General features: G+C 33.5%; 1 protein-coding gene across 1 annotated transcript in view; it reads left to right on the forward strand.

The window, feature by feature from the left end:
- Window positions 1-16,884, forward strand: part of LOC147343960 (protocadherin-15-like) — a 1,781,617-nt gene that overhangs the window by 1,243,202 nt on the left and 521,531 nt on the right. Inside the window, exon 8 of the mRNA XM_086377653.1 lies at window positions 4,911-5,066. Coding sequence (XP_086233779.1) covers window positions 4,911-5,066 — 156 coding nt within the window. The remainder of the gene's footprint in view (window positions 1-4,910; window positions 5,067-16,884) is intronic.

Raw genomic sequence — 16,884 nt, forward strand, 5'->3', positions numbered from 1 at the left:
TTTGCTTAATGTACACGGACTATGTCATATTAATCTTAACACATGTTGAACTTTGCATAAATAAGTACAATTAAATAAATGTAATGTCCTTAATAGTTGATTGTGAAAAACCTACAAGTTTCTATATATTACATATATCTAATAACATTTTCAAACAGGTACTTTTTATTTTAGGCAACTTCTTTAAATATGCCATTAATTATGAAAGTTTAATTTATAAAGTACACTTTTAACTCTAGCCAACCATTTATGTTAAGTTTTGCTTCATCATTTAAAAAACATTTCTACAGCACATTACATCTTTTTTCTGGTAAATATTTTTTTTTTAATTTTGTAAAAAGTAGTATGTATGCAGGAAGAAAAATCATGGTAACATCCTTTCATTACAATGAGGAGTGAATAACTTTTGCCTTTGCCTTTGCTTTATGAAAAATAAAATCTATTCTTATTCAAGTTGGCTAAATACTTATTTTCCATTTAAATTATTAAATAATCCAAATATTGTTGTTTCTAGAAAAATCTCATTTCTCCTTAGACTAAATATGTATGCTATAATCAACACTGTTCACATCCATACATTATTTATAAATGCTTCACTTTGCATTTTGCAACTAATTGATTGTACAACAATTTTTTTCAAATTAAAAAAAAATCTTATTCAAAAATTCTTCCTTTACATTTTACTCTCAACCTTACTTTGCAAAGATCATTTTCATCAACTGTTGGTACATATCATTCCTGAACTTTATCTGTGCATGTCAAAATATATTCACACATGTATACTAACATATGGATATGCAAGTATACATTTAAAGTGGACCTGGGTTCGATCCCTGGGTCCGGAAGATCCGCTGGAGAAGGGAATGACTATCCACTCCAGTATTCTGGCCTGGAGAACTCCATGAACTGTGTAATCCATGGGTTCACAGAGAGTTGGACATGACTGAGTGCCTTTCACTTTCACACCATACTAAACAATTGTCTTTAAATTTGGAAAATTATTTGCATGTCTAGGGAAATATGATGGTAATCACTCTAAATAATTACCCTCAAATAATTTATATACAACATTATTTTTTCTGATTTGTTTCATGAATGAAACAAATTAAGAGAATCAGAGAAAATAGAATTGCCATGACTTATTTTTGCCACCAGTTATTAAAAATAAACCAGAATTTTCCTAACATTCCTAAGTTTGTTGGAACTCCTTGACTCTCACTAATAGCCTTGGTGGAACTGTACTTGGTATTTTTATGACCATCTTATATAGAATAGAATCTATTCCAATGTGAGATCACAATGAATGTTATATATTAGCCACAGGGAATTCTTGCCTTCATCATGATCCATTATGGTTGGAATTTATTGCAAGCCAAGATCTATCTATGCTACTAACATTTGCATAGGGAACTAAAGTTGTTAGTGACAAGAGTTCCAGGTGACCTGATTATATCTAATTTACGGGCACTTAGCAGGACTAAACGGGGACTCAGCACACTACATTTGATTCTCTACTTGCAAAGATTATGACCTTTCTGATATGGAATGGTTTTATAGGTCTCTTTTGCAATGTTTATAAGATAAATAACTTTAGAACTTAAATTGTCACCTGGTTGTCTTCAAGAGGTGTGTCAGAGGGGCTAACAGTCACCTGATTGTCTTCAAGAGGTGTGTCAGAGGGACTGTTATTTACTTTACAATTGAGTTAGACAGGATTTTTCTTAAAAAGTCTATGAAGATAAATACTGTAAAATCATAATCCACTGTAAAAATGGAGATCATCTAATCCAAATTCTTTCCAGAAAATTTCTCAGATCTAGCCTTTTAAGTTATGTTTTAGCCTCAAATGTGCTGATTTTCAGTGATGTGGCTTTACTTTTTGGATAGTTCATTCTTTTCTGTCCCACTTTGGATTATTAGAAAATCTCTGCTTACATTGAAAACATATGCTTTGTAATACTTTTAATTTATTAATCTTATTTCTGCCCACTGAGACTACAATGAATAAACTAATTGATCTTTTCATAACAACCATTCAGATGTATGATTAATCTTGTGATTTTTAATTTAGACATTTTGAGTTTTATCACACATTCTCAGTGTAACTAGACTTCACATCCTATTTGTCCTTGAATTGGTGCTTATTGTAATCCACCTATTCCTTCATCTATTATTAATGCATATGAAGTAATTTGTATTATTATTCAACATTGTATTATTTAGTGTTGGCATGTAAACTCTTCTTTTACTCATCCAAATTTTATACTTATATTTTCATATTAATGTTTGTAGCCATTTATTATTATATTTGGGCAATTAAGTTTTGTTTCTAATACAAATAAGGTGATTTTAATTAATTATTGTAAACATTTATGGTTTTGAAACTTATTATTGACTCATTAAAATGATTTTGAACCTTGTTTTGTTTTTTTTGTTTTTTTTTTTTCTGCGGGGGAAGACGGAGAGCTTGGGGCACGCGCTGCCGTCCGGACCGCGGCTCTGCTAGCTGTGCAGCAGCCCTCGCACCGCCACTTCCTGCTCCTCCCCACCCCCCTAGATTTTTATTTGCCTGAACCTTGTTTTGTATCATTAAATGTGCTATGTATCTTTCTGGGCTTGTGGTATTCATGGTATTCACAGATTTTTATACACATGACTTTAATACCTTTGTATATGTTAGTTATTTAAAGTGAATTGGAAGGATTTCCCTGGTGGTCAGAGGTTAAGCTCTGCACTTCCAGTGCAGGGGGCATGTATTCCATCTCCAGTTGGGAAATTCATATCTCATATGATGTGTGGTACAGCCAAAAAAAATTTTTTTTAAGTGAATTAGAGAAGACATTAGATTAGAACTCAAAGCTGTGTGGCACTTTATTAGAGACTTTCCTCCATATAATGATGCTTCTAGTTACTCTTTCTAGATGCAATTATTCAACCAGGTATAATACAATTCAACTGCCTTTCTCTTTATTGGCCATAAATATACCTTGATATTAAACAATGTTTTTTTTCAGGTTAGGCATGTTTCTACAATGTTCTTCTCATTAGAAATGTGACATTCTTAATTCTGGTAATTATTGTCCTATATCTTTCTGTGCATGCATGCTAAGTTGATTCAGTCCCGCTCTTTGCGATCCCATGGACTGTAGCCCACCAGGCTCCTCTCTCCCTTGTTCTCTTGGTAAACATACTGGAATGGGTTGCCATGCCCTTTTCCAGGGGATCTTCCCGACCCAGGGTCGAACTCGCCTCTCTAAGTCTCCTGCCTTGGCAGATGGTTCTTTACCACTAGTGCTGCCTAGGAAGCCTGCTATATCTTTAAATTGGTTTTAATCCAAATATTTAACATTTTGTTTTATAATTCAGGATGATCTGTTTGTATTTTGTAGATTCTTTTTTTTTTTACACTTTTGGAAATTTAGCTTTTTATAAGTAAAAGCTAGTTTGCATTTTAAGTGTTACTATGTTCCTAGCACTGGATAAGTTCGTATAATACTTACTGATAATTATTATGATAAGTCTGTCATATCAGCATTTATTGTTATCTTCATTTTTAGAGATGAACAGAGCACAGAGAGACTTTGCATCTAGATCATATAATTCATACGTTATGGGAGCACGGCTACAAGCCAAGTGGTACAGCTCCGACAGTACTCAGCCACGTGTTCTAGGCATAGGGCTAGTTACTGTGAAAAGAGATCAAGTCATGGCCAAACTAGCATCCCCAGCTTTATGAAACTTCCAGTGCAGTAAAGAGAAAAACACTACAACAAATATATAAAATGTATAATATGCCATGCGGTGCATGAAAAAAGCAGTAAAAACAGTAAATAGAGGGGAAGTTGAGAGGAAAGAGCAGATTGGAGGCATGGCATTCTAAACAAGGTGGTCAGAATAGATCACACTAATAAAATTACATGCAAAGATAATTTTATAAACTCTGAAAAGATTTTAAAAATGACAAAGAAATATTTTGTGTCATTACTTTGCATATCTAGAGTCAGAGATGCAGGTGTGTATCATACTCCTGCAAGCCCTTTGTCAGCACCTGAGTAATAAGTGCCTCCTTGGTGAAAATTCTCCCTTTGTAGAACTGTATCATAAAATAATTAGACAAATTAGCACCTATTTATGTATAAAATGTTTATTGAAATATTGCTTAAAATGACAAAAACTAACAACAGTAAACATATCATTATAAGTTTTTACTTAGACCAAGTGAGCTATAGATTTATAATGGAATACATACTATAGATTCATAGTAGTATACATCAAACTATTATAGTAAATCTATATTTGCAAGCATGAACATGGGATGATAATCTTGTGTGTGTGTGTGTGTATAAGACAAATTACTTTTGCAGAGAAGAAAAGATTAAAACTGTATAAAAGATTAAACTTTAACTGTATAGATTTAATAAATTTGGGTTGTGAATGGATTCTCTTCTTTTGGTTATCTATATATTGGTTTATATCAGATATGAACATTTAATATTTTAGAAAAATATAAATAAATGCAAATTTTATTATCTCTCTACCCTATGTATATTATCATTTATACATTACTTTTATAAATTAGAAGCCTATGTCATTGCTTCTTTGACTTTTTTAAAGGCCAAAATTTGTGGCATCCCAGCAAATCTCAGCCATCACTTTTGTGATTGTGTTCATTGCTAGTCCTCTAATTGTGAACAGAATGCTACCTGAGATCCTATTTTTTTTAATTGAACAATGAAGTAATCATGATTGTCTTCTCATCCATAAAATCATATAAAATTGATCAATTTTTATAGATTAATATAATTTAAAAGTAAATAAGTATAGAATATTTTATTAAATAAGTACTTTGACAATAATGAGAGACTTCAGTTTCAATTGTTTTTTTAAAAGATGCAATTTTTGTGTTGCAGCCTCCAATGAACATACACTCTCTCGTGGTGCAAGTTCAGTGCATCAACAAAAAAGTGGGCACTGTTATCTACCATGAAGTTCGAATTGTGGTGAGAGACAGAAATGACAACTCACCCACATTCAAGCATGAAAGCTACTATGCCACAGTAAATGAGGTCAGTTTCTTTCCACCTTTCTCTGTTTCCTTTTTATCAATATGTGTAACTGACTGCATATTATAAGTATTTTGAAATCATCCCTCTGTAGTAATAAAATAATAAACTGTTTAGAAATACCAACAGAACATTTCAAAAATAGTGCTTTAGAAGAATAAGGTCTGAGTGACTTCTAATATGGTTTTAGGAATTCACTTTGCTACAGAAAAAAAGAATTATTTATAATAATGACCAAAATATTGATATTTGTATCATCTTGGACAATTTAATGTCTGAATCTATATACATACATGGTTGCTAAGGTTTATCAGCAGCTATTCTTATTGTCAGACATAACTGAGCGACTTCACTTTCACTTTTCACTTTCATGCATTGGAGAAGGAAATGGCAACCCATTCTGGTGTTCTTGCCTGGAGAATCCCAGGGATGGGGGAGGCTGGTGGGCTGCCATCTATGGGGTCGCACAGAGTTGTACATGACTAAAGTGACTTAGCAGCAGCATTCTTATTGTAAAATGAGACAGACTAATTTTTTTATTTTGTATCTCTGAGGTGGTAGCTGTAATTAAGTACTAGAAGAAAATACATATCTAAGATTTTATTAATTTAAAGTTATTTCCTCAATTTTGAAATCAAGTTTTGGCACATTAAAAATAATTAAATATAATTAAAAACTAAATTTATTATAAAAATGCTCATCAAATTATCTAAAAAATATTTAAAAAGTAGTATTACTGATTTTATTGTGCTGTGCTAAGTCATATCAGTTGTGTCTGACTTTTTGCGACCCTATATACTGTTGCCCACCAGCCTCTTATGTCCATGGGATTCTCCAGGCAAGAATACTGGAATGGGTTGCTGTGCCCTTCTCCAGGTATCCTCCCAACTCTGGGGTCGGATCCACATCTCTTATGTCTCTTGCATTGGCAAGCAGGTTCTTTACCACTAGAACATGCTTTTTTTGTTGTTTGTTGTTTACTTTTGTTTTCCTTTTGGGCCAAAATCCACAAGCCAAGAATCCTTTAATCTTACTTTTTTTAGTGGTGACTATTATATTAATTTTGGGGCATTCCATTAAATTATAAAATGTTTCTAAAGTATCTCTAATATCTATTATGTGTAATTTAGACACAAAAAGTGAACCACATTTTTAATAGCCTCTAATTTAGCAAATCATATTCCTTCTATGATGTCTATTTTTTAATCTTAAAAATACATATCTACTTTATAAGAGGAAATCAGTACACTTTGAGCATTAAAACAGCATTGTGCCTATAACTTCTACATTATTTTTGAAATTATTTAAAATGTGTCTTATTTACTTCAACATTCTTCTGTTCATTACAATTTAAAGAAATTATATTTCTCATAATCTGAGAATTTCTAGATTTTATTGCATTAAAAAAATAAGCTTTTTAAAGTTTAACAGGGAAAGCTACTTATCAGTCAATGCTCAACCTTTTTGAGCTACCTTTTACTTAACAGATTTCTGCTAAAACAGACAAATGCTAATTAATGTAATTAATCATGTTATATAATAATTATTTAGCATTTTATTTTAGCATCTAAACTATACTTTCTGAATGAGTTTTTACTTTGTTCGATTGCTAGTTTTATTTGAATATAAAGTGAAAGATAAATTATCTTAGGCAACAGGCCTAATTTTAAAATCCAGTCTTGTACCATGTTTAACTGTTCTTGGATACATGTCTTTATTTTCTAAAACAAAATTTATAAAGTTCAATTTACATTCAAAGTATTCTATGTAATTTGACTACTTCTACCCCCACTCCAATTTTTTTCAGCACTTTGCTAAAAACTAACTTTTCCAATACTATTTTAATTGTGTCATTCTTCTGTTAAAAAATTAGATAATTTCTCATTATTATCAAGATAAAGATCATCTGTCTCCACCAGCTGACTTTCAAAGCCTTCTATTATCTGATCTTTTGTCAATGTATTCTTAAGTTCAGTTTCTCTCTGATAATACACATTCTGTTCAGATTAACTTCCTCATATCTTACAAATATACTCATTTATTTGGCTTTACTCACACTCTTCAATTTACTTAGAAGGGAATCCTCCATACATTGCAAGTCTCCAAGTTTTATTCAATTTTTAAAGTTCATCTCATGACCCATTTCCATTTCCTGTTTCTATACTCATCCTGAGATATACACAGTCATTGATTTTCAGTTTCTCCAAACTCTAAACTCCTATGTCATCTGGTTAAATGCAATTAGAATGATACAATTTGTAGAAACATTAAACATTTTATCTTAAATATTATTTTGGAGAGGTAAGATTTCAATACAAAACTGCCTAATTATGTTTTTCTCCCAATGTATTTCCCAAAACCAATTGAGACAATCCTATCACACTGATACTATGGTCAGATTTTCTACCGTTTTTGTGGAACATGTGGAATTGATATTTTCCTTCATTGATTTTGTTTGTACTCTCTCATATCAATTTTCTTGTAAAGAATACAAAGTTTATTTAAACACCAAAGCATAATTATAAGAAAAAATGAAATTTAGCTATTTTTCTCATCCTATTTTTGAATAATTTTTAGTTTAATTGTCTTTAATGAGTTTATCAATGTTTCTTTATCTATATATTTATCTCTCCATCAGGGCAAATATATTGCAATTTTATATATACACATATATATTTATATGTATGTGTGTATATGGGTGCATATATATATACTGCAGCTACAGTGCTACCTCTAAAATAAAATTAAATAAAATGTATTTCACTCTGTGAAAGATTGCAAGATATTTTCCATGCTGTTTCTTCTTTCAGTACAAAACATACAGTTAAGGTAGTTATGACTAGAATGATCTAAATGTTTTCCTAAAAATAAAAATAAAGCCATTTGAGGTTTAAGAGACTATTGGTGCCAAAATATTTTACGCTTCATTATAGTCCAAATGACAGTTATAAAGTCATCATCACAGATTTATAAAAGTGTCTTTAAGTCCTGATTAGTCACTCTCCTTATTCACTGTGAGGAAATTGAGACCTGGAACAGCACATGAATTGCCTACAAAGTTTAAAATTCTTTTTTTGTGAGACAGAAGATATTGAAAGTTTTTTTTTTTTTTTCTCTCTCTGGGTCATTGGAAGCTCTCAATTAATTTTGGACAATTGTATCATTAAGTAATTAGTCTGGCTGGTTTGAAGAACAAGTTGTACAGTCTAATTGTTGCTGATCATTCTTAAGTAATTTCTGGAAGATAAATATTTTCTGGCAGTGATGTCTTTGATAACACATGCATCCCATTTCAAAACATTCCTTTTGACATAATAGAAAGTAAACAAGAACAAATCAAGGCAAACATGTTTTCTTATGCTTGTGGAGAATTAATCTCAGGGTAAAGGAAAGGTTATATTTGTCCTGGTCTTTAATGATCTCTTTACAGACAGGACAATATTTTTAGTCAATATTAATTTGTTCTTTTTATCACCTTGACTATCACCCTAAATATACTTTGCATCTGTGACCTGCTGTGATTTATTGCAGATAATTTGTTGGCACTTTCTGGAAGAATATTTTCTTGCATTTCTCTTGACAGGTAGATGGTATACAGTTAAAAAAGAAAGAAAGAGAAAGGAAAGGAGAAAGGAAGAAAGGACACATGCATTATGTAGCACTCTAGTATTTACTGTTGAAAAAATCTGCATATAAGTGGACCCATACCATTCAAACCCATGTTGTTCATGGATCAACTGTATATATAAAGCTTCTGAACTGTATTTCTTTAAGGGTCTAGGAACTCAGAGAAATACAGTTCAGATATAATCGAAAGGTTGGACTCAAGGAATTTGCCAGTGTTCAACTTTTTTTGACCTAGAAAAATGGCAATTTATATTCTATAAATAAAAAACTGTTTTAAGTAAAAATTCATGCTGCTGTATTATTGCAGTGTTTATACTGTGGTCTTATACTAGTCAAAAATGCACACTTCATGTCTATTACCAGTACTATTGTTTCTTGATGGTGTTTTGAATTTATTTAGTGAACTGTTTCTATCAGTTTTTGCTTAAATTAGTAGTCCAGTACTCTTTCCAGCACTCTTGCCTGGAAAATCCCATGGACAGAGGAGCCTGGTAAGCTGCAGTCCATGGGCTCGCGAAGAGTCGGACATGACTGAGCGACTTCACTTTCACTCTTCACTTCATGCGTTGGAGAAGGAAATGGCAACCCACTCCAGTGTTCTTGCCTGGAGAATCCCAGGGGTCGGAAAGCCTCGTGGGCTGACGTCTATGGGGTCACACAGAGTCGGACACGACTGAAGTGACTTAGCAGCAGCAGCAGCAGTATTTCTGGATTGTCACTAAATTAACTATAAGGAGTTCTGCACAACAAGCTTAAATTAAGAAAGGACAGAATGGAAGGACATGAAACTGAAGAACACACTTCAGGTCAGATCCTGAAAGGCACCATCATGCCTATTCAGTTCTGCAATGAAAAAGAAAAAAAACATGATGTGGATAGCTAATTTGTAAGATTATTGACCATGAGTTAGCAAAAATAAAATTTTCCTCCTAACAAGATATTTAAATATATATTATTATGTGTAATTAAAAGATAACACATAAAATGTATAAGGAAATTGCACATCTTCTCTCTTTTCTTACTTAACATTCTTCAATATGTTTCTGTAATATTGCTTTCGGATTCTTGTCATCCTATATACAGAGGCAGTACTACATGGCTGTTTGACGAGGTTTAGATTCTCATAATCTCTACTATTTCCAGTCATACAAAATATAAATCCTCTTTTTCTGATTGAGGTAGACTAGGTACTTGGGACTAATTATTCTCTTGAAGATAACTAGAAGAGACAAGGAGATATAAATAAAGAATAAAAGAGACAAATTAATAAATAAGAGGAAAATAAATCAATAAATATATCTATAAATCAATAAATAAATATGTCTACAAAAAGGCGTTAAAGAACTAACAAGGAAAGATAAAAAATAAAAATTTGAATATATAAATAGAGAATAAAAGGAACTTTTCACAATGATGAGGGTTCAATCTGCCAGACAGTTGTAGCCATTGTGAATGCAATTTCACTTAATAACATGGCCTCAGCAATAACCAAGTGGATATTGAAAGAATTAAAGGAGAAAAGAAAAATCTATCATCATAGAGATAATTTAAAAACACATTTAAAACCTGTGGTAGGTAGAACATTAGTCACTCAAAGACGTCCATATCCTAATCTCAGGCAAAAGAACTTTACATATGGTTAAGGTTATGGATGCTAATCAGTAGATTATGCTGGATTATCCTGATGGGCCTAATCTAATCACACAAGCTCTTAAAAGGAGATAAATTTCTGTGACTGGAGTGTCGAAGGAAGAGGAAGTAGTGAAAAATATGAAACAGAAAGGAGAGTTGAGATCAAAGAGAATCAAAGAGTAAGAAGAAATTAAGCCACCTTTGCTGGTTTGAATGATGAATGAAGCCCTCCAATAAGAAAGAGCTGAGAATTGAACTTATTCCCAGAGTCTCCAGAAAAGAAGCCAGCCCTACCAATACTTTGATTTTAACTTGGTGAAACCTGCCTTCCACTTCTAACTTACCTGTGAAATAACAAATGAATACTAATTTAAGCTACTAAATTTACATTAATTTATTTTGGTAGCAATAGGTAATTAATGTAAAACCACTCCCAGTAATTCACAAAATAGATAAGGGAAAAATAGCAGTAAGAAAATATGCTTGAGCTATGGTATTAGCACCATTGACCTGGTAAGTTCTTATGGAAGGAAAACTATGCCTAACAACTGCATAATTAATTCTTTCCAGTCACATGAAGCATTTGCAAGAATTTACCAAATGTTAAGGTATAAAGGAAGTGTCAACATATTCCAAATGACTGAAATTACACAGAGTATGTTTTCTAATCACAATGCAATTCAGCTTGCAATCAATAAAAACAGAATTAAATTAGAAACTTCACACTTATTCTGAAAATAACATATAAAACTCTCATTATTCCTAACTAGTATTATTGCATATATAGAAATGCAACAGTATTTACATGTAGATTATTATAATTAATAAATGAGTTAGCAAATTTGAAGACAAAGTCAATATTAACTTTTTTTAATAAAACTGTAACAAACAAGAAGCAAATTGTAACAAGTCATTCCCTGATCATAGCACCTTCAATATGGAGGTTTCAGTTATATTAGTTTACTCTAAATTAAATTAAACTTTTAACTGAAAGGAAGTACAATTCCACATCTTGGTAAAGATACAGAGTAAATACAACTTCTATACACTGTTGGTAGAGGAGAAAATTGGAACAATTACTTTGGAGATTTGCTTGTAGTTTCTACAAAAGATAAAGAAAAAGAGATCTTATGACTCAACAATTCTGCTCTTGTGGTATGTATGTTCACCAAGTAACATGTACAAGAATATTCACTGACAGTATTTCCATAATAGTCAAAACTGAGACAACTCAAATGTCCAACTATGTTAGAGCCGGCTTACCATTTTTAATTGCATTTATCTTGAAAAAATAAAAATTTCTCAGTGTTTCAGTTTCCTCATGTGAAAACTAGAAATGAAAATACTAGGACACCACCTCATGGGGTTTCGTGAATATTGTAATAAATCTTAAAGTAGAAAAGAAAAAAAAAAGCCCATGGATTTTAGTATACAGATGTTACTTGTATGTTGTTGCTTAGTCACTAAATCATGTCTGACACTTTGTTTTGCTGTGGACTATAGCCCAGTACTGGACTGGGTTGCCATTTCCTTCTCCAGGGTGTTACTTGTATATTTTGTAAATAATTTTAAAATACAATCTTAAATGAGTTATCTTTATATCATTTATTTAAACCTGATATTATATTTATGTGTATTTATGTGTGTGTATAATATCAGGCTTAAATAAGTGATATAAAGATTTAAAGTGTGCATATTTATGTGTGGTGGTGGTGGTTTAGTCTCTAAGCTATGTCTGACTCTTTGTAACCCCACGGACTGTAGCCTGCCAGGCTCCTCTGTCCATGGGACTTTCCAGGTAAGAATACTAGAATGGGTTGCCATTTCCTTCTCCAGGGGATCTGCTTGATCAGGGATCAAACCTGCATCTCCTTCATTGTGGGGTGGATTCTTTACTGACCGAGTCACCAGAACACTCATATGTGTATGTGTGTATGCGTGTGGGTGTGTGTTTGAATTAAATTTGACAAGAAGCTTATACATGATAAAGTGTTTTAAGAAAGGACTAAAAGTTTTCCAGATTATTGTGACAAATTATATAGGCTGACAAAATAGTGATAACAGAAAAAGAAGCCCAGATTTAAAAAAAAAAAAAAAAAAAACTTGGTAAATATGAGCTATGTGAATTACAGTACATTTTACATAACCCTAGGGGGAAGTTACTGCCAAATTCAGACTGAAATTGAAGAAAGTAGGGAAAACCACTAGACCATTCAGATATGACCTAAATCAAATCCCTTATGATTATACAGTAGAAGTGAGAAATGCATTTAAGGGACTAGATCTGATAGATAGAGTGCCTAATGAACTATAGACGGAGGTTCGTGACATTGTGCAGGAGACAGGGATCAAGACCATCCCCATGGAAAAGAAATGCAAAAAAGCAAAATGGCTGTCTGAGGAGGCCTTACAAATAGCTGTGAAAAGAAGAGAAGTGAAAAGCAAAGGAGAAAAGGAAAGATATAAGCATTTGAATGCAGAGTTCCAAAGAATAGCAAGAAGAGATAAGAAAGCCTTCCTCAGTGATCAATGTAAAGAAATAGAGGAAAACAACAGAATGGGAAAGACTAGAGATGTCTTCAAGAAAATTAGAGATACCAAGGGAACATTTCATGCAAAGATGGGCTCGATAAAGGACAGAAATGGTATGGACCTAACAGAAGCAGAAGATATGAAGAAGAGGTGGCAAGAATACACAGAACTGTACAAAAAAGATCTTCACAACCAATATATTCATGAAGGTGTGATCACTGACCTAGAGCCAGACATCCTGGAATGTGAAGTCAAGTGGGCCTTAGAAAGCATCACTATGAACAAAGCTAGTGGAGGTGATGGAATTCCAGTTGAGCTATTTCAAATCCTGAAAGATGATGCTGTGAAAGTGCTACACTCTATATACCAGCAAATTTGGAAAATTCAGCAGTGGCCACAGGACTGGAAAAGGTCAATTTTCACTCCAATCCCAAAAACAGGCAATGCCAAAGAATGCTCAAACTACCACACAACTGCACTCATCTCACATGCTAGTAAAGTAATGCTCAAAATTCTCCAAGCCAGGCTTCAGCAATATGTGAACCGTGAAATTCCAGATGTTCAAGCTGGTTTTATTATTTTTTTTAAATTTTATTTTATTTTTAAACTTTACATAATTGTATTAGTTTTGCCAAATATCAAAATGAATCCGCCACAGGTATACATGTGTTTCCCATCCTGAACCCTCCTCTCTCCTCCCTCCCCATACCATCCCTCTGGGTCGTCCCAGTGCACTAGCCCCAAGCATCAAGCTGGTTTTAGAAAAGGCAGAGGAACCAGAGATCAAATTGCCAACATCTGCTGGATCACTGAAAAAAGCAAGAGAGTTCCAGAACAACATCTATTTCTGCTTTATTGACTATGCCAAAGCCTTTGACAGTGTGGATCACAATAAACTGTGGAAAATTCTGAAACAGACGGGAATACCAGACCACCTGACCTGCCTCTTGAGAAACCTATATGGAGGTCAGAAAGCAGCAGTTAGAACTGGACATGGAACAACAGACTGGTTCCAAATAGGAAAAGGAGTACGTCAAGGCTGTATATTGTCACTCTGCTTATTTAACTTATATGCAGAGTACATCATGAGAAACACTGGGCTGGAAGAATCACAAGCTGGAACCAAGATTGCCTGGAGAAATATCAATAACCTCAGATATGCAGATGACACCACCCTTATGACACAAAGTGAAGAGGAACTAAAAGGCCTCTTGATGAAAGTGAAAGAGGAGAGTGAAAAAGTTGGCTTAAAGCTCAACATTCAGAAAACTAAGATCATGGCATCTGGCCCCATCACTTCATGGGAAATAGATGGGGAAACAGTGGAAACAGTGTCAGACTTTATTTTTGGGGGCTCCAAAATCACTGCAGATGGTGACTGCTGCCATGAAATTAAAAGACACTTACTCCTTGTATGGAAAGTTATGACCAACCTAGATAGCATATTGAAAAGCAGAGACATTACTTTGCCAACAAAGGTCAGTCTAGTCAAGGCTATGGTTTTTCTAGTGGTCATGTGTGGATGTGAGAGTTGGACTGTGAAGAAAGCTGAGCGCTGAAGAATTGATGCTTTTGAACTGTGGTGTTGGAGAAGACTCTTTGAGGGTCCCTTGGACTGCAAGGAGACCCAACCAATCCATTCTGAAGATCAGCCTTGGGATTTCTTTGGAAGAAATGATGCTAAAGCTGAAACTCCTGTACTTTGGCCACCTCACGCGAAGAGTTGACTCATTGGAAAAGACTCTGATGCTGGGAGGTATTAGGGGCAGGAGGAGAAGGGGATGACAGAGGATGAGATGGCTGGATGGCATCACTGACTCGATGGACATGAGTCTGAGTGAACTCCGGGAGTTGGTGATGGTCAGGGAGGCCTGGCATGCTGAAATTCATGGGGTCGCAAAGAGTCGGACACGACTGAGCAACTGAACTGAACTGAACTGAGGGGGAAGTTATGTATTTATGTGAATTATAGTCCTTTTTTTCATAACTCTAGGGAGAAATTATGTTTTAATTTGTATATGACTGTTACACCACTTAACATTTACCTTAGTTTTCGTGTGCCAGCAAAGCTAAAATTATATTAAATAATATTAATATGACTCCTCTTTAACCAAATGTCTTTATTTTCCTCAATAAGGTTTTTGTACATGCACAGAGTTATGAAGTTCAAATATAAAGGGTCCTAAGAGAATCACAGTCAATTTAATAAATTGTGTTTGGTCAAGCTCTCTAAGTTCTTAAGAACAGGAAACTTTAAAGGATACTTCATAAATCTAAATTTAAAATGCCATTTATAATTTAGGAAAGTAAAGGTTAGCAGTGGAAATAATCTTGTTTTTCAGGAACAATCAAGTTGTTTCATAACTATTGACATTACAATTATATCACAAAATATGTCCTGGTTAACAGTTTAAATATCTACAAGCTTTAAGTTTTGAGTAATTTTAGTATTTATTTTTCTTCTTTGAATTTTAGCAATTACTCATTAGTAAGTAACTTGACACATTAAAATTTGTTCAAATCTAAAATTGTTCACAGGTTTCTGCATAGACCTTCTTGCTAATTTAGTGGCATCATATCTCCTGATGTTGGCTGGAATTAGGTCAGACTACAATCATAATGATAGATTCATTCTAACAATTATCATTTATGAGTGCTAAGTTTTTCCATGAAACATCTTATTTAAAACTTACTTAAACCTGCACACAAACTCAAATTATGTGCGTATTTTTTTTCATTTTGCACAATAAAATGATAAAATACTGGGACAGAGAAGCATTTATTAATTTGCCTAAGATTTCATAGCTAATAAGTAGCAGATCTAAGTAAGAAACAGAGGCAGCTTCCTTCCAAAACTTAGTGTTTGATCACTATATTGTACAAATGCATCAGGCAAAAGAAAGATAATGCTCAGAGACATAAAGGATAAGGGATATATACAAGCATTAATCTGAATAGCATTATTACTAATTTATTATTTATTTGTATTTTTGGCTGCACTGTATCATCACCACTGTGCACAGGCTTTGTCTAGTTGCCACAAGCGAGGGCTATTCTCTAGCCGTGGTGTGTAGACTTCTCACTGAAGTTGCTTCTCTTCTCTCAGAGCATGGATTCCAGGGCACGCAGGTTCATAGTTGTAACACAGGGGCTAGTTGATCTGCAGTACGTGGAATCTTCCCAGATGAGGATTGAACCTGTGCCCCCCACACTGTCAGGCAGATTATTAAATACTGGACCATCAGGGAAGTCCTAGGTAGAGTTCTAAGAGAAAGGCACAAAGCCTTTGGATTCACTATAACCTGGGTTCTGATATAGTGTGACCACTTCCTCTCTGCACAATCACAGAAAATTGATTCATTTCTAATACACTTAGTTTCCTCAATGGAAAAAACATAGTATTAATTTCATTTATTGATTCACTTATTGAAGATGAAAGGATACAGAGATGTAAAGTGAAACCAATGGTTCTAGGTATGTTCTAGGCCCTCACTGAACGGTAAGAATGGCAACGGCACTGAACTTTCTAATTACATCCAGCAATCTCTGCTTTTGTCCGTTCATGCTTCCCACAATTTAATTCTCAAGGTAAAATACACTTGAATATTTTCATTATGCAATGTTTTTTAGTCGGAATATTTTGTAAAATTTTATTTTTGTTTTTGCGATCTGTTTGGGATAATAATTATACATCTCATATTCATTCTAACTATATTGCTAGTACTCAATATTTTTTAAACTAAGGAAAAACAGTATAGCAGAAAAATAAAAAAATTATGAATAGGGCTGAATCCCATGAAACACTGAGACTAACAAATATAGTTCTAAACTTCATTCTGTTCACTGATGGGCACTTTCCTTAAGGTATATTTTTTCAGCTTCACATCACCAAAGATTTTCTCTTATATTTTCTCCAAACTTTGTGAGATTAATAATGTTGAAAACCCCCTTAATGCACCATGATGGGCACTGTAAAGTATCTTACTTGTGACATAGTAACTATAGAATATGGAGAAGGCAATGACACCCC

Source organism: Bos grunniens, chromosome 26, assembly GCF_055505025.1.
Source record: "Bos grunniens cultivar Pamir isolate PY7600 chromosome 26, Bosgru_T2T1.0, whole genome shotgun sequence".
NCBI classification, from domain to species: domain Eukaryota; kingdom Metazoa; phylum Chordata; class Mammalia; order Artiodactyla; family Bovidae; genus Bos; species Bos grunniens.